This window comes from Melanerpes formicivorus, unplaced genomic scaffold (assembly GCF_026170545.1).
Source record: "Melanerpes formicivorus ecotype bairdi unplaced genomic scaffold, bMelFor1.0.p_v2 SCAF_20, whole genome shotgun sequence".
Lineage (NCBI taxonomy): Eukaryota > Metazoa > Chordata > Aves > Piciformes > Picidae > Melanerpes > Melanerpes formicivorus.
The window spans coordinates 7,005,231-7,026,893 of NW_027142372.1; the positions used below are offsets into that span (position 1 = coordinate 7,005,231).

Consider the following 21,663-nt stretch of genomic DNA (forward strand, 5'->3'; position numbering starts at 1 on the left):
GTGCCAGCAGTGTAAATCCAGTTCAGAATGTCAACAATTGCCATGGTACTTCTGAATTGATACATATTGTGTGATATTGCGTTACCCTGCAAGTGCAAGATGACAGATGAGTCTTGTGTAGTTTGAATAATGACTTTTTAAAATGTCCTACATTTCTGCAAATTTCATGTCAGTCTTTCGTGAGTTATTTTGTTCATAGCCTGCCTGGATAATAGCAGCTTATTTGAGATGGCTGAGAATGGCTGTTTCTTTATATTGGGAAACAGAAGAGATGTCCTGAAATCTCACCCTTTGTATTATATTGCAAAGAGTAAGTGTAGTTGTGAATGTTGAAGGAGCTATGGGTGAGAGGGGGAAGGAATTCCTCCTCTTCTGAGCAATTTCATTGCCTTTCCCATGATACTTGGTCACTCACTAGACTGTGTATTGTAACTCCAGTGCAGAAGTGAGTCGATTAGCTTTGTGTGTAGACATTGCCACTGCTGCTGGACCCTTCCATCACTGCAGTTCTGTGGCTTTAGGAGGTTTTTATATACTAATACAAACTTTTTCCCTCTGAAAGGATAGAGATTTTCACAATACTTACAAATTAAGTAGATTCAACAAAACAGCAATCTAAAACTTTTTTTTTTTTTGGGAAAAATTAATAGGAGCTAAGCAAAAGAAGAAATCAAACCAGCTGCTGACACAGCTGTTTCTTTTCTTGCATAATTCAGTTCAATATAAAGGTACCATATGCTGCTTAAAATGATGATAGGAAAGATGAAATAATTTAAGACAATAACAAGAAAATACATGAATTGTCAGCATTCTGTCAGATTTAAAGAATGAAATAGACAGGTGTAGTATTGACATGTTTAACTTTGTGTTGTGTTAGCAGTTTTAGTGAGAACAACTTCTGACATGTGCTGAAGTGATGTGAGAACATTTCTGTGTTGCAGACATTGGAGAAGAAGCTGGGAGATCTGTAGGAGTCCAGCAGCCAGCTTTACTGAGAGACAGGAGCCTTGGTTCTGCCATGAAAGACTGCCCATATTGTGGAAAAACTTTCAGAACATCACATCACTTAAAGGTCCACTTGAGAATACATACAGGTGAGAGGAACAAGTGAGTGGAGCACTGTCGACACATGCGATGTGTGTGTGTGTGGGGGGGGTTAACATAATATGTGGCTAGGAGCTTTAATTCCCAGTGTAGATTTGGACTCATTAGTTGGAGAGAGTCTTTTGAGAAAGATATATGACAGTCTTAAATAAAAGCACAAGGAATGTGTTGTTGGATAAAAACCACTTTAATAGAATCATCTTTTCCCAGTTGAGGTTATTTCTGTCTCCTCCTCTGCTTCATCACTGTTTCCTTCAATTACCCTTCTTCAGTAGGCATAAGCCTATTGGTTTCAGACTTAGTTATACTAACTGCTTCAAAGGCCTTCCTTTGCATCTGCTTAGGGAGACTGTATGTTTTTCTCAGTTACTATTTTTGTTCCATTTAGTATGCTCATTTTTAACCTCTCACTGTTCATATGAATACAACAGCTTCATGGTTCTGCCTATTTTTTCCTTTCTTTTTTTTTTCCTTTCCACTAGAACTCATCCAACTTAGTACTTGTAAGTAGTAAAACTTACCCTATTTTGCACCATGGTTAAACTTACCATGTTATATTTTAGTAACAATCACAGCACTTTCACCCTACAGAGACTTAACTTCTGGTCTGGATTCTCACTTTATTCTGCTGCATGAACTGCTCTCAATATGACTAAATTAGAACCATTCCACTTAAATTATGATACCTTGTTTACCTTACATTACACATATGCATGGTAAGGTTCATGTAGAGACACAATATATGTTTAAGAAGACTTTCTATATCCATGCTTAAAGTCTGACATACAATGATGCTATCCTCAGGTCCTGTTGACATCACTAGGTGTTCTGTATATGGCCAATAAGATACTGTAGCAGGCTTTGGCAAAGTATACAAAACCAAAGATTTAGGATAGTTCTCTGTGGAGACAAAGATAGTGGTCATTGTAATTGTGGAGTCATTTTCTTTTTAAACCATTTAAAATGAATCACAGAATGAAGAAATGCTTTACAGTTGTACCTCCTATTTGAAAAACTCAATTTTTAATTCACTAAAGTACCAGATAAGCAGTATTCTTCTCCTTCCCAAAATCAGCATTCATGTCTCTCCTATGTGCTTGCAGTACTTAGTGTTAGGTTTGCAAATGGGGGGCCCAATTTTGAAAAGCTGAATGTGAGGGCCAAAAAACACTTCAAGAAAAAAATGTCATTGTTGTGATAAGAATCAGTATTTGTTCATTCTATTTTTGTTATTATTTCTTTGACTTCTGCAGTACAAGTATACAACACCGATTTGATCTGAATTTTAAAATCTGGCACTCTGATGTAGTTTTGTCTGATTGGATTGCAAACCAGTTAGGGCAGGAATAAACTTTTCCATGTGCTAGGCTGTGTAGAAGTGAAGACCTTATTAGTATCCTCTTTAATGTAAAAGTAATACATGGTGGCTATTTTATTAGAAAATAATCACAGAATCACCAAGGTTGGAAGAGACCTCAAAGATCATGAAGTCCTACTTGCCCACAGACCTAATCTTGTAACTATAAGGTTTAAACAGTTTGACATTTTTACTATTGGGGATGCAAAGAAAAATTCTTTTTAAATAACCTGAGGATGCCTATCTCTTCCTTTGCTTTATTATACAGTGGCCATTTTGTTCTTTTTAAAGATGGCAGTGATTACACATTGGTATTTCTGGCTTAGAACTAATGGAAAGTAAATTAATTACGATAGACATACTCCATAAAATGTGCATATTAAAACTGACTAAACAAAATTAAAGCAAGAAAAAAAGAACCACGTATAAAATGACAAAACAAAACAAAAAGAAGAAAACATCACACAGACAAATGTCTGTGCCATATATTTAAAAAAATCAGTATAATTTTAAAATAGATAAAGATCAGTTTTCATTAGGTTAAGAACAAAGTATTTGTAAGTAATGACAAGAGTATGTTTAAATGGAACAATGTTTTACATATTGGAAATAATCATAATAAATATTATAAAAAATGTTAATTGGTAAATTACTGGAGTTATTAAATAAAAATTGAGTTCCTTTGCTGTAAATGGAAATGATGTAATAGATACCAATTAATAAACAAATATTGGTTAGCTCATACTTATCAGGGACAGTTTCCTGCCTTTTATGTCACACTCTGTCTTTATTATATGCCTGGATCATATAACTGACTGATAAAAAACACTTTACTGTGTTTCTCCACTACATTAACTCAATTACTGTTCTTGTTCTCACAGCACCTGTTTGTTAGAGATGAGCTCAAGCAGTTCAGCAGAAGTCAGGTTTCTTTGAACATCTGTGTGTTTGGAGGCACACGAGTAGGTTGATTTGGTACACGTGCCAAGACAAGACCCAAAGTCTGATCCAGCCAGGAGGTGCTTCCGTGGCAATTGGCCCAAAAAAACCTAGAGAAGCTGTTAAATCCTCAGCAAGAGGAGGAAGCTATGCTCTGTTTTAAAAGAATTAGCTGGTGGCTTGGGTTTCTTCTTGTTTCTGCTGCATATTTCATTGTCACAACCTTCTTCACACTGACTCTCAGTTTCCATGCAGTTTGCTATCATATTCTAAGCTTCTGAAGGGAAATAAGAAACTTAGGGTTTTATTTAGCATGCTTAGCGGAGTCCCAACACCTGATTGCAGAGGAGTTTTGTTCTTATCTAATTCAGTGATATTCAGCCAGGAAGAGTTTTATGGGGAAGATAGTAAGATACGATTTCTGATTGTTCTCATACGATAAGAAAAGGGCATAAATACGTGAAATCAGTTTCTCCTCTTTCATGCTCTGTGAAATACTTGAACGATGAGACAGTTCCTTAGTATAAACCCTGAGAGAAGAGAGTTAGGGCTCACAGGGCAAAATAATTTAGAGATTCAGCACTTAGAGAGGACAAACAGAACTCCTGTAGCCCTCCCAGATGACTCTTTGTGCTGACCAGTGAATAGAGATGGGCTGTATGGTCCTGCTTCTTCAGGCTTATGTACTTCAACTCACAAACTCACTGTGTGAAGAGATGCAGAAACAAGGACAAAGCATGTGTGTGCACGAGTAGGGCATAGTAGACATGTTGGTTGACTAGCCACTTTGTGATTCAGCTTTCTGGTTATAAAATACTATATAATACAGCTGAGAAGATTCTAATAGAGAAGGCTTAAAGATCCTCTGACTTTCTGAAAAGGAAAACTATCAGTGTCTCAGATTCATAATGTACCATATACAGATGTTTCCAGAGTTTCCATTTCTCCCCTCTGGGGGCAGAAATTTAAGATTCCTTCATTCAGGCAGCTGAGCATCTTTTTTATGTTCTTGAGCACTCTCAGTTCCCACTGAAATCAAATAAATGGGTGCAGGTTTTACTTTACAACCCTAGCCTTTTGGACTGCACAGAAACAATTAAGTGTGAAAAATTGTGTGAAAAATTAAAATTTCTTATGCCCTTCCTTTGACAAGTGACACATTATGTAGGGACTGGTTTCAGATTAGCTCTAGCACCTCTGAATGTGTTAGCATTCAGAAGCTATCACAGATTTAGACCGGTTTGGGTGTGTATCGTCATTATGTGTTCAGGTATATTCCCAGTATGAGTGGCTCAGTTAAAACCCTTGCGTGATGAAGAAAGAGCGATGTGCATGGGCAGAGTAGAATCCTGAAGAAGGTTTGGGCTGTGCTAAATAGAAGAAGCCTAAGGAAGAGGGGGACAGCAATTAAAAACTTGGCAGGGCTGTGTCTACTGACTGAGGATACGTTACGATGTGTCTGACGCACACCTTTCATGTATTAGCTGTGTTCTGTGCACTTACAGCGGTACGGCATTTTCCCTTGGAAATGTGACTAGCCAGTTTTAAAAGTTGCTTAGATGAATTGATGAAATACACTAAAAATGGTGCTGTTTTAAATGAATTCAATTCACATTTTCTTCCTAAAAAAAGACTGCCTGTTGCCATTCTCTGAAGGCGCTTGTAGTGGGATGAGCAATATGAATAATTAAGGAAAATGGGTATGTGTGCTCCAAGAGGAGACAATTTTGGTATTGAACATCCTTTATTCTTACATTTCTAAGATGAACTAAAAGGACTTTTCATTTCTCTAGATTTCTCCAGATTTCCCATCCTTAACATTGTACAGCATGCTTTTTCTCCTGTCTTAATGACATCCCAAACTTTTGTTGAAAATAATTGATTGAATTTAAATTTCCTTAAAAGTTTAAGAGGTAATGTTACAGTATAAATTTCCTACCAAACACTAAGTAGGGAAATATCCATTAGTGAAATTAACTACAGTTTCTAGGTAGCTAACAATGTGCAGTATACAGTAGGGCATGGCTAATGAACACTGCAGTGGGTGATATTTCATTATACAAATTAATGCTCACATTTTAATGGGAAAGTCACATAATGAATCTCAGCTTCAGTGACAGCAATTAGAGACACAGATTGTCCCCTTCTGGACAAGGCACTGTTTAGCAATAAGCAGCTGTGTAAAAAGTCTTCAGGTTTACAACATATATATATGCTTTGGGGGAATTAGTGTACAGTTTATATTAATGTACTGAATCTTCCCTGCAAAGTAACAACCATATTTATCTCCTTGCATTTTAACTAAGTAAAGATATGTAAAAAGACTAAATAAATATTACAGATGAGATATAAAGGAAAATATTCAATTATAAAACTTTATAAAAATTAAAATATTTTATTATAATGCCTGGTGCACAATTGATAAAATCTTTAATAAACTGAGTCAAAAGCATCAAAAGTCTGCCTTTTTACAGGATAGGGGTAGTTGCAGCTTATATAATAGAGAAAAATCACTAGTAAAGGAAAGTAGTAAAGAGAAGTTAACTAGTATTTCTGAGAAACAGATTAATTGTGTGGTGAAACATGTGCAGGATCCAAAAATAATCCTACAGAACCTTTGATATTCCATTTGGTTTAAAAAGTATGAAGTGAATGATTAGAATGATAAAAGAAATTACCATGTAAGAATAGGCATAATAATGAACTAATTAAACCATACAGCAATTCATTTCTAAAATATCTGCTGCACAATGGATAAAATAGGTTATCAATAACTGTTTCAATGGTAAAATAAAAAGTGCTGTAAAATGTTTTCAATATTTTCATTAAGCAGTATTCTCTGGAATTAGAAGATGTTTGATTTCATTTGCTTTGCATGAAAGAAAACTATAGCTTGTTTAGAAATGTATAGGATCAAATTGCAGCTCACATTGTCCCTGAGTGACTGTCAAAACCCCACTGCTGGCTGCCACAGCATTTAGTATTGGGGTTCTTGTACTCATGCATTGCCCCCACTGTAGTGAGGAGCAGAGGGGCATACTCCTCAAACAAACCCCTTGAGAAATCTTGTTTGCAAAGGAGGGGGGACATTCAGTGGGGAAGGGGTGTGTATAGCGGGTGCAGTACAGATTTTAAAGAAGATGCATGTTAAGTATGGAAACGAATAAAGGAGCCTACAGCACTAAACATGCAAAGACATTTAAGAAGTATAGAGATTTGATATGGAAATTAAAAGTAATGGTAAAAATATGTATGTGCCTATTAGCTTTGTGGAGAACAGGATAGAATTCTGTAGATCTGGCAGGTTTAACAATTGGTAAATTGCTAATACTGGACAAGAGGGATAAGAAATTATCAACTGTGATATCGAAGACCAAATACTCTTCTGTTCTCAAAAAGAAGCATGATGATTTTTATAAATATTTTCCAATGATACAGTTCTGCCATTAAGTAGTGAGGCTGTGATGCTATAGGCCACTACATTTTAGTGTTTTTAGAATGAATGCGACTGGATAACTTACAGATAAAGACTTTAAAACCCTCTCTAAAGAGCTCTCCAAATCATTAAAGTCCATTAAAAAAAAAACAACCAAACCAAGTCTTGGAACACAGAGCAAGTTTCAGAGCACTCCTAGTAGTAAAAACGAAATAAATAAAAGAAAAATCTCTGGCTATTCTAGTATTTCCAAAAAGAATGTTAAGCCCATGAAATTATAAATGGAGTATCCTGGCATAAGTTTTGGGTAAGGTTACAGAATGAATTTGTTAACTAAGTAAGAATTCATAGCATAGTTAATTCAATTTTGTTTTTTGAAAGTAAGGCTTACTGATTTTCTCACTTTCTCTCAAGACTTGTGAAAGTAGCTTGTTCTATGTGACAATCCCCCCTCCCCCAAAAAAACCCCAGTATACAGAAAGTAGGTGTCACATAAACTGAGAGTCCCACAACAGTGCTTTCAGCTCCATCTATTTGGCATTTCATCGTTATTTGGAAGAGTATATAAAGTCCCTGTTGATAAAATTTACCAATGGCACAAAAATGGTAAGATGCTAAAAATCATGGGGAGACACTGATTAGTCGCTTAGTCAAGTGGAGTCTTTTCAACAATATGAATTTTAAATCAGCAACATGTAAAGGAACAAATCCTAGAGGCGTTGATGAGCCAGGCCTAGGATTATGGTGGAGAAGCAACAGAATATGAGCTGTTTGCTGATTGCTGTAGCTATGGATGTAAACACAGTCTTTGACTGTGTAAGATTGATATCAAGATGAAATTTGATCAAAGCTTTAGTAGGTACCTGTAATATAAAAGGGCATTGAAAAACTGGGATGGATGTTCTGTTCAGGAGTTAGAGATGGTTGAAGATGTAACTGATCTGCTGTCTACAAATATCTTCCTTAGGGAATAATCTGTGAGGTTTTTGTTCTGTTTTGTTTTATTAAGAAGGCATGTTTATTCTGGCAGGGAAGCATGTAGCAATGGTCAGTAGTAGGAAAAAGACTCTGGACAAATTCAAGCTTCATTGCTGTGACTGAAACATACTATGTTTAAACTAAAACAAGTAAATTTTGTTCAAATTCTAGTTATGACTTGATGCAGAAATTATCATGGGAGGGTCCTTGGCCTGTCTTGTACAGCAGGTCAGGCTAGATGATCAAAATTGTCACCATCCAGCCTTAAGATCTATTATAATCTGGCTGTGGTCTTCTTGCACAGCTCATAGAAGATAATTCATAGAATCATAGAATCAATAAGGTTGGAAAAGACCTCAAAGATGATCAAGTCCAACCTGTCACGCAAGACCTCGTGACTACTAAACCATGGCACCGAGTGCCGCATCCAATCCCCTCTTGAATACCTCCGGGGATGGTGACTCCACCACCTCCCTGGGCAGACCATTCCAATGGCTTACAACTCTCTCTGTGAAGAACTCTCCTCCCCTCGAGCCTAATTCCTACGACAAGCATGATCAGATTGTGTTCTGAGCAGGACTAGTGACACATCTGCATTGTTTATACAACCTACTATACAAGTATATCTGTTTCTACTGGGCAGCATGTCTGTTTCCAGTTAACTGTCAAGTTTTTGGGCAGAATTTACAAGCAGCATTGAAGTTTTATTGTTTAAGTGTATCCTGATATAAAATGGTTCTTGTGAGATATCTTGTGTCTTGTAAACCAAAGAGGTAGGTATATCAGAACTGTGATTATGTTGCCAAGACAAATTATTCCCTGTAAGATTTTATTTATTTTTTTTTAATTGTATGCATGGAAATATCCTTTCTACTCCATTGTGAAAAGGTTTGCAGGGATGCAAACAAAGAATTACCAAGATCAAGATGGTCATTGCCTTTGTGAACAAAGAAAAATTACTCTTGGGTAGGAAATGCAGAAAATTATTTTGAAGAAGTCATGTTCCCTCACTCCTGTATGGCAACATTAATTTATGTGAACTGATATTAAGTGTAGAATAACTCATCCAGACACTGCTCTTGGCAATATTACTAGCGTAGTTATTATACTAGGATGAATTTTCTGAAACCTTTCCTCAAAGTATGAGACACCAACAGGTTGTCTTCTAATAAGAATCATTGCCTTCCTCCCTTGTCCCCTGTAGTATTCTTTGGACATATTCTATTGCAGCTGCTGATAGAGTCCTGGAAATTAGGAGTCATTTGGGTTTTCCATTAATACTGGCTCGGGTTTTGGTTAGTTTGGTGAAGGTTAGGCTGGGCTTTTTCCCACAGCAGCTTATGTAACTCTCTTTTGCCATTAGTACAGGTTCTTAAACTAAATTTAAAAGATTCAAAGATTATTTACTCTATCCTACACCCTTATCCTGCCCTCAAAATAGCTGTTAAGATTGCTTTGAAGTAAACCAATCACTGCCAATATTCGGATCTAAGAGAGAAAAGAGGTTTTGAGTAGTTCCCTTTGAACAATGTTATTTGGCAAGTCCTGTGTTGTAAAGGTGGCACAGTGTATTGCTATGTATTGAGTCCAATTTCAAACCTTCAGCTTTAGATCTCATTTCTAGGCAAGCAAGAGGTGAGAGCACCACAGAGGCAGCAGTGTACCAAGGCTTGGAGAGATTTGAACTTATCACACTGTCTCAGTCAGTGTCATCTTCCAGTCCAATGCTTGTAGTGTTGGTGGTGAGCTGTGCCCCAGTCTCCTCTGCTAAAAGGAAGCTCTCTCAGTGGAGAGGCCTTTCAGCAGAATATTTAATGACTTCAAGGCTTAGCAATTCAGAATAGGAGTATGTTGTACCCAGTGCTTTAGACTGAAGGTACTTCAGAAGTACAAAATGTTACTGGTATTTCCTCTGGTGTATTTTAACACACTTACATATATTTACTGCTTTGAACAGCACCTACACATTTTAATCAATATCAGTGCAGCCTATATTGCAAACTTCTCCCTGCAGAAGCAGTTATCCAGTGCTTGACACAGGGCCTGCAATGCTGAAACAATTTTTGATGGTGTCAATTGAGGTACAGTGCATATGCTGAACTATCATTGGAATAAAAAGTTTGTAACTGTATTAAAGATTTCCATAAAAGCAGGGGAGATGCTGAGGAAGAGCTTTTCACTGAAGGGATGTGAAAACTCCAATGTGAGAGCTTTTAACTTTATAAAGGCTGATACTAGTTTTTTACTGGTGTGACTACTTCTTAGGCAACACTTGAAATATGTAAGGTGTGTCAGAGTTCACTAGTGACTGTTGACAGTAACTGGTGGAACAAATGTCAGAATAACAGAAAACAGCTCAGAATACTGCTCTATGTACATGCTGTAAAACCAGCAGTAATGTTTGTCCATGTTCTGACTGGCCTCACAGCTGTCAGTTTGCATGCTTGCAAACAGCTCTGCAGAAATGCGAACAAACAGACAGACAATGTCTTCTGTCCCTCTGTTCCTATCCTGGAACACCTGCAAAGAGTGTGTGTATGTGCTCAGACTCTCACCTGAGACCAGAGAAGTCCAGACAGGTGTGATCTGTTGCAGTTTGGTGATTCTTGCATGTCAGTAGGAACTGTTTACTGAAGCACAGTCCCTGCCCCTGCTTTTTGGTGGAGGACCAGAACTTATTTAGGAGATTGAGGAAGACTCAGAAGTTGCACTGAAAGGTTTAAATCTGTTTTGTTCTGTTAAGCTGTGTGAAGTGAGGCCTAAAGCATGAGCCATGCTAATTGCTGCCTCTGCTGAACACCTCATGTTTGAGGTGCTGTGCTTTTCTCCTCTAAAAAGGTCATTCAATGTGGTTGATGTAAAGCTCTCATCTCTCACCTTTTAGCTTTAGGATTAAATTATGGATTTAGAATTTTCACTGCTTGTAATTTACCTGAGCCACACCTGAGTTGCAGCACCTATCCAACTACTGTTCATGGTCAGTAAGCCAGCTCACACAGTCCTGTATAATCATTTGAATATTTTGGTGTTGCATCTCATTAGTAAATTCCTGCAGTCAGTGAGAGGAACATCTTTGAAAGCATTTACCAGCTTTTCATTTGAACCCATAGTTGAAATAAAAGTTTGAAAGCCTTTATTTTTGTTTTTAGACAGATGTTGAGGTTATTTGAAAATGGGTAACTTTCTAGCTAGTGTGGTAAACTACATAATATTCCATAGCATTCTGACTGTGGAGAAAGTTTTTCAAAACAAGTATTGCCATTATACCATTTTGAGAAGTCTGCCTTTGTCTTTTGGATCATTTGGGGGAAAAAAAGCTATGTAGAGGAAACAGTTGATGTTTGACGTTCAGCTCCCTCAGTGAAATAATAGCCAATATTGACAGCTCATGGATCTTTCAGATTCCTGTCACTTTTACTGAGGATTTCCACACTCCTTCCTTTAAAAGAAACTGCACTGGGAACAAGTTCTCAGCAAAAATGGGGATGTGTATTTGCTTAGATGCACATTTTTTTTTTGGATGGGTCTTTGTGGATATTTATTATACGTGTAATATCTTTTACCCCCTCTAAAGTATAGGAAGAACAATAAAAGTTTAGTGTGGGCTTAAAATATATATTTAATAGATTAAAATAATCTTGCATGTTTTAAAACTCCATTCAAGCTAGTCCTAGAAGGGAGCGTATGGTAGGTAAATTACACGTTTTACTACTTGAGCATTAGAAATGCCATTAGTACAAATTTAAAGGACTGCAAACCCCAGTATATAATGCTAATTTCAAATACAGAAACTAAAGATATTTTGTACTTTTTTTATTACTCGATTTCTTTTTTATTTTATTGACTACTTTTTATTTTAACTATATGTTCTTACGTGCTGCAATCATAATGTAGTGTAATGATATTAATATTTTATGGAATCCGTATTTATAGTTCTTTATTTAGAAACAATGCAGTAGGTCTGCAGATCTTTGAATCCTTCTGGAATGGTGCCCTCCAAATAATGATAAATTACTTGTGCAGTATGCCATTTGCTAATTATATCCATGATTTACTGCAGAGCAAGACTTAAATCATTCATTTCACTCTTGCGTAACAGTGCCATAAAAATTTTAGGTTTAAAAATGGTTTCCATGTGTATAATTTAAACAAATTTTACAGCAATTGTATACACAAAATATTGCAACCATCCATTTGTTACATTCTTTGTCTTTCTGGGTTATTTTTTTTTTTTAAACTTGTACTTTTAATGATTACTGTGGTTGAAATGGTTATGCTTCATTTTCATAATCGTAGCTTTTAATTCTGCAACAGTTTTCTACATGTTAGATTAAGAAAGAGATGGCTAATTGTGTGTAGATACCATGTCACTCCTGAATAGCCCCACATTCTGGAAGCCCATTTTAGAAAGATCTAGTTTATGAAATAGTCTTCAATTAAAAACACTTGATTTTTTTTAATGAAGTATGAGCTCTAAGCTCTTATTTTCAAGGAGCTAATGCTGATGGTTTTCTTCTTTGCACCAAAGTACAGTTAACTCTCTTTCTTTATATTTTTTTCTTCATCCATACATACAGGTGAGAAGCCTTACAAGTGTCCTCATTGTGATTATGCTGGTACTCAGTCTGCGTCCCTAAAATACCACTTGGAACGGCACCATCGGGAGCGACAGAATGGAGCAGGACCACTCTCTGGGCAGGCTGCAAGTCAGGAACACAAAGATGAGACATCAAGTAAAAGTTCTGTGTTTATTAGACCAGATATATTGAGAGGAGCCTTCAAGGGGCTTCCTGGTATTGATTTCCGAAGTGGTGTGGTCTCCCAGCAGTGGACGTCAGGAATGCTGTCTTCTGGAGATCAGCAAGGACAAGCAGCTGGCATGGCATCTGAAGTATCTTCCGAAAACATGAAGGGTTCAGACATACCTTCCAAAGGAACACATTTCTCTGAACTTGGCCGTGCTTACCAGAACATGGTTGGGAATGGTGTGAACTTTCAAGGGTCTTTGCAAGCTTTCATGGACAACTTTGTCCTAAGTTCTTTGAAGAAAGAAAAAGAAATGAAGGATAAAGCTCTCTCAGATCCACTTTCAGCAAAAGCTCTGGGCTCAGATGGTGGTGAGGAAAAGATAAATAGCAAGTCCTCACAGAGAAAAACAGAGAAGTCACAATATGAACCTCTTGACTTATCTGTAAGGCCAGATGCAGCCTCCCTCCCAGGTTCATCTGTTACTGTGCAAGACAATATTGCTTGGCATGGCTGCTTATTTTGTTCCTTTACAACTTCGTCTATGGAACTAATGGCTCTGCACCTCCAGGCCAATCACCTGGGCAAGGCTAAACGTAAAGACAACATCATAGGGAACAACAAAGACCAATCGAGAGAAGCTTCAGCTTCAGTTAACAAAGTAAGCTTGCTCCCCTCTTCTGTGCAGCCCAGCAAGGAGGCAGTGGTTTCAAACATGCTGAGCCAGCTGGACTCAGCTTCTGAGAAAATGACCCAAGGACAAAATAAAGAGACCCTGGGAGAGCAAAAGAGCGGTGCCTGGCCCAGCCACATGGAATCCACTTTTTGTAATTTTACATCAGACTTCTATAAGCAGTTTGGTGTTTATCCTGGTGTTATTGGCACAGGAACACAAAATTCTTGCACCAGTAATGAATCTGAAATAAAAACACAATCTGAAGATGACCCAAATACTCTGCTCTCTGACTCTGTAAATAAAAGTGCTACTGATGACCTTTCTGACATAGCTTCATCTGAGGATATGGAATCTTCCAAGGAAGAAAACATTGAAGATGAGGACATTGACACAGAACCAGATATTATGAATAAGCAGTTGTCTGCCCTAAATAAAGAAAATAGTGAAGGAGGTGACAATATACAAAGTGCAGCCACCTCACAGCCAGCACAAGGGCTCGTATCACCACTGCCACAAGCATCAGAAAAGCAGTGGCACAGTCAGAATCTTCTGTCCTCCCATGAAACTGCACAAGGAGTGATGAAACCCGAACAAGTTCAGGGTCCACAGGTCCTGGAGAAGCAGATGAACATGTTGTCAGTCCTAAGAGCTTACAGCTCTGATGGCTTAGCAGCCTTTAATGGACTTGCAAGTAGCACAGCAACTAGTGGATGTATCAAGAGACCTGACTTGTGTGGTAAGTTTTAGACTTTCTTTTAGACCATTTCAGAAAACACTTGTGCAGAATCATGAAGCTGCTCTTTCAATATACTTAGTAATGTTTGTTAGTAATACATTTTTTAAATGTTAAACCCTGTGGGCCAAATTCTAGTCTTACATGTGGTCTACTCCATTGAAATCAGCAGTGCTGCATGCATCTACTTACACAGGATTTTAGAAAGAACCTGCTTATTAAACTAGAGTAGCGGCAATATAGACTCTCTGTGCTAGTGGCATCTGAAGGGGATCCTCACTGCTTTAGCATACTCAAAGGAGGAAAGAGTTCTAAAAAATTTACATGGCAACTTGCAAACTTTTCAGTATTTTGATATAAGTAAGAACCCCCAAAAAAAAAAACCACTGGATGCTTTGCCAAGAAAACCTTGCTTACTATTTTTTTCTTAATTTCTTCCAATTGGGGTGTGTTCAATTACCACAATATTGATGAAATCAAAGGCCAAGTACATGGAATGTGTCTACCTGTGGTGAGGAGCCTTTCCCCCGACCATTTAATTTTTCCCCCGTTTGTTTCAATAGCACACATACAGTAGTTGCCCTTGACCGTTTTCACTATTGTAACTAGCAGTTGCACAAATTGTGATTTGCCTAATTAAGAATATGCCTCCAGGTAATTAATAAAAACCCACCACCACACTAAACAACGAAACAACCTTTTGCCCTTATTATATTTGATAAAAGTGAAAGTTAAATCTGTTTGGAGCAAATGAGAATGAGGTGGTTTTTCAAGTTATCTCCTATTTTGCCAGCGTAGTTCTTCTTTGAAAGGGATTTTTAGACTGTAAATCTTTTTTAAAAACAGTACCACTTTAAAAAGCAGAGTCAGCAAAGGACACAAAATCTTCGGTAGTGCACATTTCACTTAACCTCCAAATTAATTAGAAAACTATTGTCAGGGCTGAACAGGCGTAATAAAATGTATTCAAGTTTTAAGAAAAAAGAAAAGAAAGAAAATACAATCAACAGTTATAAAGCCTGACAATTTACCCTGCTTAAGTTAAAGTTAGTGGGAGTTTTGTTTGAGTTTATTAGGATAGTATATGTGCTCGAAGCCATAACCTTTTGTTCAGGCCCCTCTCTGCTTTTCCAAGTGCTCTGATAAGAAGGCCTGATTTCTCCTCACAAAGTTCGTCTGGCTTGGATTCTTAGAGCATTGTGGCTTCACAATATTGTCATTACCTAAACTGAATTATAAACCCAAGCATCAGGATGGCCTTACTTGTAAAATGATGTGTCTCAAAGCACTAAGAACCAAATCAGATCGTTGCAGATGTTTCCAGATCCTTCAAAATCAGCAGCTGCATTACTGATATTTTTTAAATAGTTGACCGTGGATTTAATTTGCAGCTGATAAAATCTTACTTGGATTTTTTTGTCTTTCCATTTGAGGAGTACAATCAATCTGTTACAAAAGGAAAAAAAAAATACAGCAGAGAGATTACTTTCTAAGCAAACAAGTGGAAAAAAAAACCCAACACCCAAAAAAAAAAGGAAATCTAAGATTAGTTGCTTTGTACAAAGCATCTCTATACTTCTTCCCAGACATGAGATTTTTTAAAACAAAACAACAAAAAAACCCCCCAGCCCTCTAACATTATTATTGAAATGAGGTCATGTTACTTCCATTAGTTTTTTGTTTCATCTTCCAGTCAATTCAACAGACATTTTATGGTGGCTTGAGTTTATATGATTTTAAAGACCATATCACTTTCACAAGCTCTGCCCAGTGATAATGGATTTGGTATGAAGAAAACCCACCCCCCCAAAAAAACAGCAGGAGCTTGGCCGTTCCATATTTTAAGCCCTTTTTGTTAAATGGAAACTGCAGTGCAACTCCTCCTTTCTCTCCCCTCCAAAAATTACTTTTAAAAATTCTTTCCTGACATTCTGTTGAATGTTTGCAGAATATGAGGCTTCAAGTTGACTATTTAAATATTTAATTTCTTGTTTCTCGATTCTCATTGCAGAAGTGGATGAGGATAAACAAGCTCTGGGGTCAGTAGTTCTTTAATTTGGTTGGCTTGGACATGGCCCACTTGAAAGTAGTATTTATGGGGAGTTTTCATTTTCTCTGTGACATTTTATACTGTGAAATCACACCCCATCTATGTGTGCTAGTGCAGGGAAATCTCACCTGATGTTTCTGCACTTGCAGATTAGCCATCAGGAGCACCCTGTTCATTTAGTAGCATTCCTTCCCTCTTGCACAAAGCCTGTCATGGTTAGTTGTGGTTCCTTTTGTCTCTCCTACTGCCTGAGAGATCAGAAAACTTGAGACCTACCTTTAGGACCCGATTCCAGGGCATGATTCTCGTGTTCCTTTGTATTTTGGGAGAGTCTGTGCATTTGCCTTTCTTTTTGCAGCCAATGATGTGTGGGTTGTTGACATCTCAAGAGAGCACTGATACACTTGATACAGTCCTTGCACAGTCAAGACTGCGAGGTGTGGTGCTCTTTCCGCAGTCAGAATACAGTGGAATTAAAACTGAAATAAAATATCCCAGTTAGCTCAGTTAGCTGAGATTGCATCTTTGATTTGCCACACTAATTGAGTTAAATTTCTGGCTGCAATAAAAACAAGCTGGGATTTTCAGTGATCCATGTGGATCATTTTTAGTTGGCAGATTTTACTTTAAGATAATAGGTCAATTTTTAAACACAAATCTTGGCACAAAAGGGGCTTAATTTGTAGACAGTGCAATGCCACCAACTCACATTGTTGTTTTGGAAAGTCACCACATGTGGGGGAAACAGTCCTCAGTTTCCCTAAGTGTTGAATGAAAGAGATAGATGGTGTACACATCATTCATTTATGCTTCTGTCATGCTTCAGGCTGTAGGGATGAAAGCCACAGTCAGGAAAGAACCCTAATTACTGCACAATACAGAAATTTCCATGGCAAAATGCTGCTGAGACAAATAATAATTTTTTGGTAATATTTCATCTTTACTTATATAGAATAGGAAGGGGCAGGAAGAAGGAAAAAATACCATTGATTAATTTAGAGTTACTCCTGACTTGTACTTGGTTTTGGAGTCTACATCTACCCATGCCTTTCTTTGCTGCTTGGCAGCCAGTAGCCGAGTGTGAAGGGGGAGCCCAGGGCAGTGGCTCTGTGTCTCGGTAGCTGTCTTGAAAATCTTTGTAGTTTGCTTTCAGAGCTCTTGTTCATTCAAGAAGTTATATGTGGAGGTTCTAGACCTACTTCATATTTAAGTTTTGGAAGACCTGTTTTCCTTTCAATTTATGCTCTTTTTCTCTGCTTGTCTTCCCATATACATGTAGTTGTACTGCAATAATGTTCTGCCTCCTGCTCCATGTCATTAATTTACATGTGATTTGCACAGCATCTATTTATGACAAGACTCTTTTAATTCTCTCTCTCCTCCCCTTTAAATTTTTCTGCTTTGTGGCTAAGGTGGTAAAACGTCCCTGCTTGCATTGTCTGCTTGGGAGGTGCTTTAGGCTTTCAAAAGGAGGGCTGGTGGGCTACAGAACTGTTGGCCAGAGATAGTCCTGGCCATTAGCTGGTTGCTTAATGGGTTAGTGCTACTCAACCCACACTTAATGATGTCCAAAAAGTATCAGTTCTGTGTTATCTCTGTAAATCTAATTTGCTTCCATTCATGCTTGCTTTCCTCTGCAATTAGTGCTGTTTTCTCCTGCATAGGCTCCACCCCATTATCACTTCTTTCACTGTATGAAAACAGGGCGGCACCTTTCTGACATATGGTAGCAGCTTTGGAGTTTGTGTCCTGCAAAGGGCTTAGCACTTTCAGTTTCCTTTGAAACAGAAACATTGCACAGAATTATTAAAATGTTCAGCGTTGTAACTTTCTGAAATACCTTCCAAATGTGGAACTGCAGCACAGACAAGAGGGCTGGGCAAGGGGAAGATCGATTGTGGCAGATTATTACAGCTTTATTGTCACATAATTATAGTGTTCTACCCCAGTGTTTGAATAGTGAATTTTGTTGTTGTAAATTGCCTATTGCCACAGGTGTCAAACCCAAAAAGATTATAATGCTAACCCCTTCAGAACTACCACCAACACATAAAATACAGAAAGAGATTTTTAATTGTTTGTGGTGGCTTCACTTGAATCCTTATTGCAGCAGCTCTTTGAAATTATAAAATCTGTGTTAAACCGAGCAAAAGGCACACTGTATCCAAGCTGTAGGACAGCTGTGAGACAAAGGAAGGTCATCCTGTGACAGCAAATTGTAAGACTCTTGCCCATCTGAAGTGTCTTGTAATGCACTTAAGAACATTTTGTCGTGATCTGCAGTTCAAAGAGTAACCAGAATGTTCTTTTCCTTCAAGGCAGAATGAAATGATATGGAAGTTTTACTGCAGACTTTTCTTTACCCCATTATGATGATTTCGAAGAGGTTTCATTAGTTTCAGTTAGGAGGTCCAAGGCCTGCTTTTAGTATATGAACTGTACTGCTGAAGGAGAGATTAGTGCCTCGGCCCCACGCCTGGGTTTCAGACACGCCTCTGGATGTCGCAGTGCCATTTGCATGGCAATATCCAACCAAACTCATATGGCTTGCTTCCTTTTTTTAATTAACTGGGAATGCCAGTGATCCAGTGAAGTTTGTGTTGCTGGATAAAAGGGCTGGTCTGTGAATAGCATTGTATTTGCCAAATGGTTCACTAGTCATTTCAGTACAAACAAATGGATGGTGTCTGTAAGTCTGCAAACACTGTTGACATTTAGCCTTGTTTATGTTACTTTCCTTTTGCTGCATATTTTTGGCTAGGAAAGATACTGTCTGAATCAACATTGACTTCCTAAGCAGAAGCTAAGGACCCAGTCTTGTATCTCTCATTCTTGATGAGTAGGACTACTTACATGACTAAGGATTGCAGAATCAGGTCCTACATTTATTTGACTTTAAATTTCATTGCTATATTAATGTCATTTAATTTGATTGTATTTTGTTGTATCAGAAATCGTTCAGGTGATCACTTCGGTATCACTGTTTTGTTTACTGTTGAAGACATTTATCTCTTACCATTTTTCATACTGCAGTTTAACATTCCCATCCCATTTAAGTTTCTAGAAATTAACCCCTAAAATATCTGATATAGCTAAGTGCTGAGTACCTTCTGTTCCCAGTGAAACTGGAGGCATTCAGAACCTCCTAACACCAGATCTGAAAGGAGGATTGTGTTTGCAAAAGGAGGCCTTGGTATGTGCCTTGATTTCAGACATCAGTGACCAGCCGCAACAAGGCAAATCCCTAGCACAGAAAGGCTTTTCTTTCTCTGCAGAGACAAAATAATGATGTAAGCTTAGAGAGCTGTATGACTTTACTCTTAAGTTTCATCTCCCAAACAATATATTCTTATTCTTTTTGTCATATCCAGGTCAATTTAAAATTCTAATTTAGGATTAGGCAGAAGCATAGAGATGTTTCCAGGTCTTTCCAAAGTGACACAATGCTCTGGTTTGTGTTTTGGTTCAGGAGTATATATTCTTGTGTCTGAGGTATAGTATTTCCTATAACTACTTATGAACAATTTAGACATCCTTGTAAGTCAAAACTAAGTGTATGATTAATACCTATTATGAGGCAAATTTTAAACAATTAATTTGACAGCAATTATAATTTTATGTTACGAGCTTTCAGAAATAAATAACCAAATTCATCTTTGTAATCTAAGGAATTTAGGATATCTTTATGCAGAGATGACCTTGTTATGCACAGTATTGCATATCTGGAATTTCTGAGGTTTGCTCCCACCTATCTAGATACCTGTAGTACCAGGCATAAATAATTACCTGAGGCTTATTAATTGTTCCAGCAAACAAAAAAACATATACCTTAAGTGTAAGCATTAATATATGTGTACACAGTACATCCACAATATATAACAAAACATCATGATAGTACAAAAATAGAGGTCCTGAATATGTTCTGTTATTTATGTGTTTGGCAACCTTAGGGAATGGACTTTAGTATGAATGAAAATTCTCTTAACGTTTTTAAGGTTATTTATTGTCATTTCTATTTGAGTTTTTAATGGTTCTGTATTTTGTAATGCTTTAGCAGGAAAAAAAGAATACTGTAGTTACCTTTTTTTCATATTCTTTAAGCAATATTTCTAGCTTAATATATTGTGCCAGGTTTTCCAATATTAACCAAGAAAGACAGTAAAATTCAATGAACAGCACTCTGACATCCACAATTTAAAACCTGTGATTGAAGTGAAATGTGTAAACTTCTAGTGGGTTATCCTGTGCTTTGGAATAGAGTATTGTTGGAAGTAATTAGAAAATATATTAAGGTTTCCTGGTAATGAAGGTATGTAAGTTTTAATAATTGTTGCTTTCTGAATAAGTGTCAAACTATATCTTTAAATGTATATGGAGTTACAAGTTAGGTCACTTCTGAATGGAATGTAAAACAATACTAAAATGCTTCAATAACTTATCTCAGTGTTGCTAATAAAAAAAAAAGCTGTTAACCATTAGTGCAGTTTTGAGTCATTTTGTTAATTCATTCAAGAAAACTCTGAGAAAATGTTGTACCTGTTGGTAGACCAAAGACCACCCATCCCCAGTCCTTTGGTGCTTTGAGGGGCAAACTCTGCAAAGCTGCTTGTTGGCTTTGTAAAGGAGGTTTACTAAAAATGCAGTCTTCTAAGGAAGGAGTGATTTGTCTTTAGAACATTGTCATGTATAGTTAGGCAGGTACAGAAGGGGGGGGGTGGGTGTGTGCGAGAGGGGGTCAGACAAGGGGAGAGGGTGGACATTAGACTTGTTTCCTCTTACACAGAAAAAAATTTGTGAGTGTAGGACCTGTTTCTCTTCTGCCACTATTAAAATGCAGCTGAAATTTATGTAGAGGCCACTGGGTTAAAAATGAGAAATGTCGGATGGATTAAGTGTGTAAATATTAGTGCCTGGGTGCTTGGCTAGGGTGAGCTGCATATTTGGGTCCCATTCTGCAGCTGGGGCTGTAGTCTCAGTGAGTCATGGGTATATGACATCTATCCTAGTAGAAGAAATACCAGAAGCATATGGCCCATGAGCAATCTGTCAACTAGCCTTACATTGTCACAGTCCTCAATATTGCAGATAGAACTGAATTATTCTCTTTGTTTCCCATGTGTGATGAGCATCCTAAGACTAGCCTCCCTCCTCAGACCCAGGAAAAAGCAAACATAGGATAACAAGAAACCAGTTGCAGCGGTCCCGGTAGATGGGACCCATAAGAGGTGTCCTACTGATCAGTGCGCTGCTGAGTATGCAATGGAAGCTAAAGCAAAACCATGACCAGGGCTCCCAGTGTTACATCTTCATTAATGCCGTCAGTTTTGAATAGCATATTGGTACTTTTTATTTATTCCACCAAAACACCATGAGTCAGGACCTGACATTTTACTGTTCTGTGTCATACTGAGAAAAATCTGTAGTTCAGCAGTAGGACAATTATATTATTTTGGAAGGGCTAGAAATAATACAGCATTTGTGAGACAACTGTAACATTTATCCAGACTCAGTGTGAGATTGTTCTTCCTTTTATTTGGAGAACACTTCCAAAAAAGTATCAACTAGGAGCAAAGGAAAAAAAAAAATAGAGACAAGAAAAAGTGGCAATTATGAATCCATTTAACCCCCATAGGGTGTAATCCCA

The 21,663-nt window shown here is 37.5% G+C and overlaps 1 protein-coding gene across 12 annotated transcripts in view; it reads left to right on the top strand.

Moving 5' to 3' along the window:
• ZNF536 (zinc finger protein 536) overlaps positions 1 to 21,663 on the top strand; it is a 361,198-nt gene that overhangs the window by 217,705 nt on the left and 121,830 nt on the right. For 10 of the 12 annotated variants that reach the window (XM_068150628.1, XM_068150622.1, XM_068150624.1 and 7 more), the window contains 2 exons: positions 942 to 1,094; positions 12,392 to 13,972. In XM_068150628.1, coding sequence (XP_068006729.1) covers positions 942 to 1,094; positions 12,392 to 13,972 — 1,734 coding nt within the window. Of the gene's footprint in view, positions 1 to 941; positions 1,095 to 12,391; positions 13,973 to 18,337; positions 20,584 to 21,663 lie in introns of those variants that run through there. The other 2 variants (XM_068150632.1, XM_068150633.1) reach the window with 2 other exon arrangements.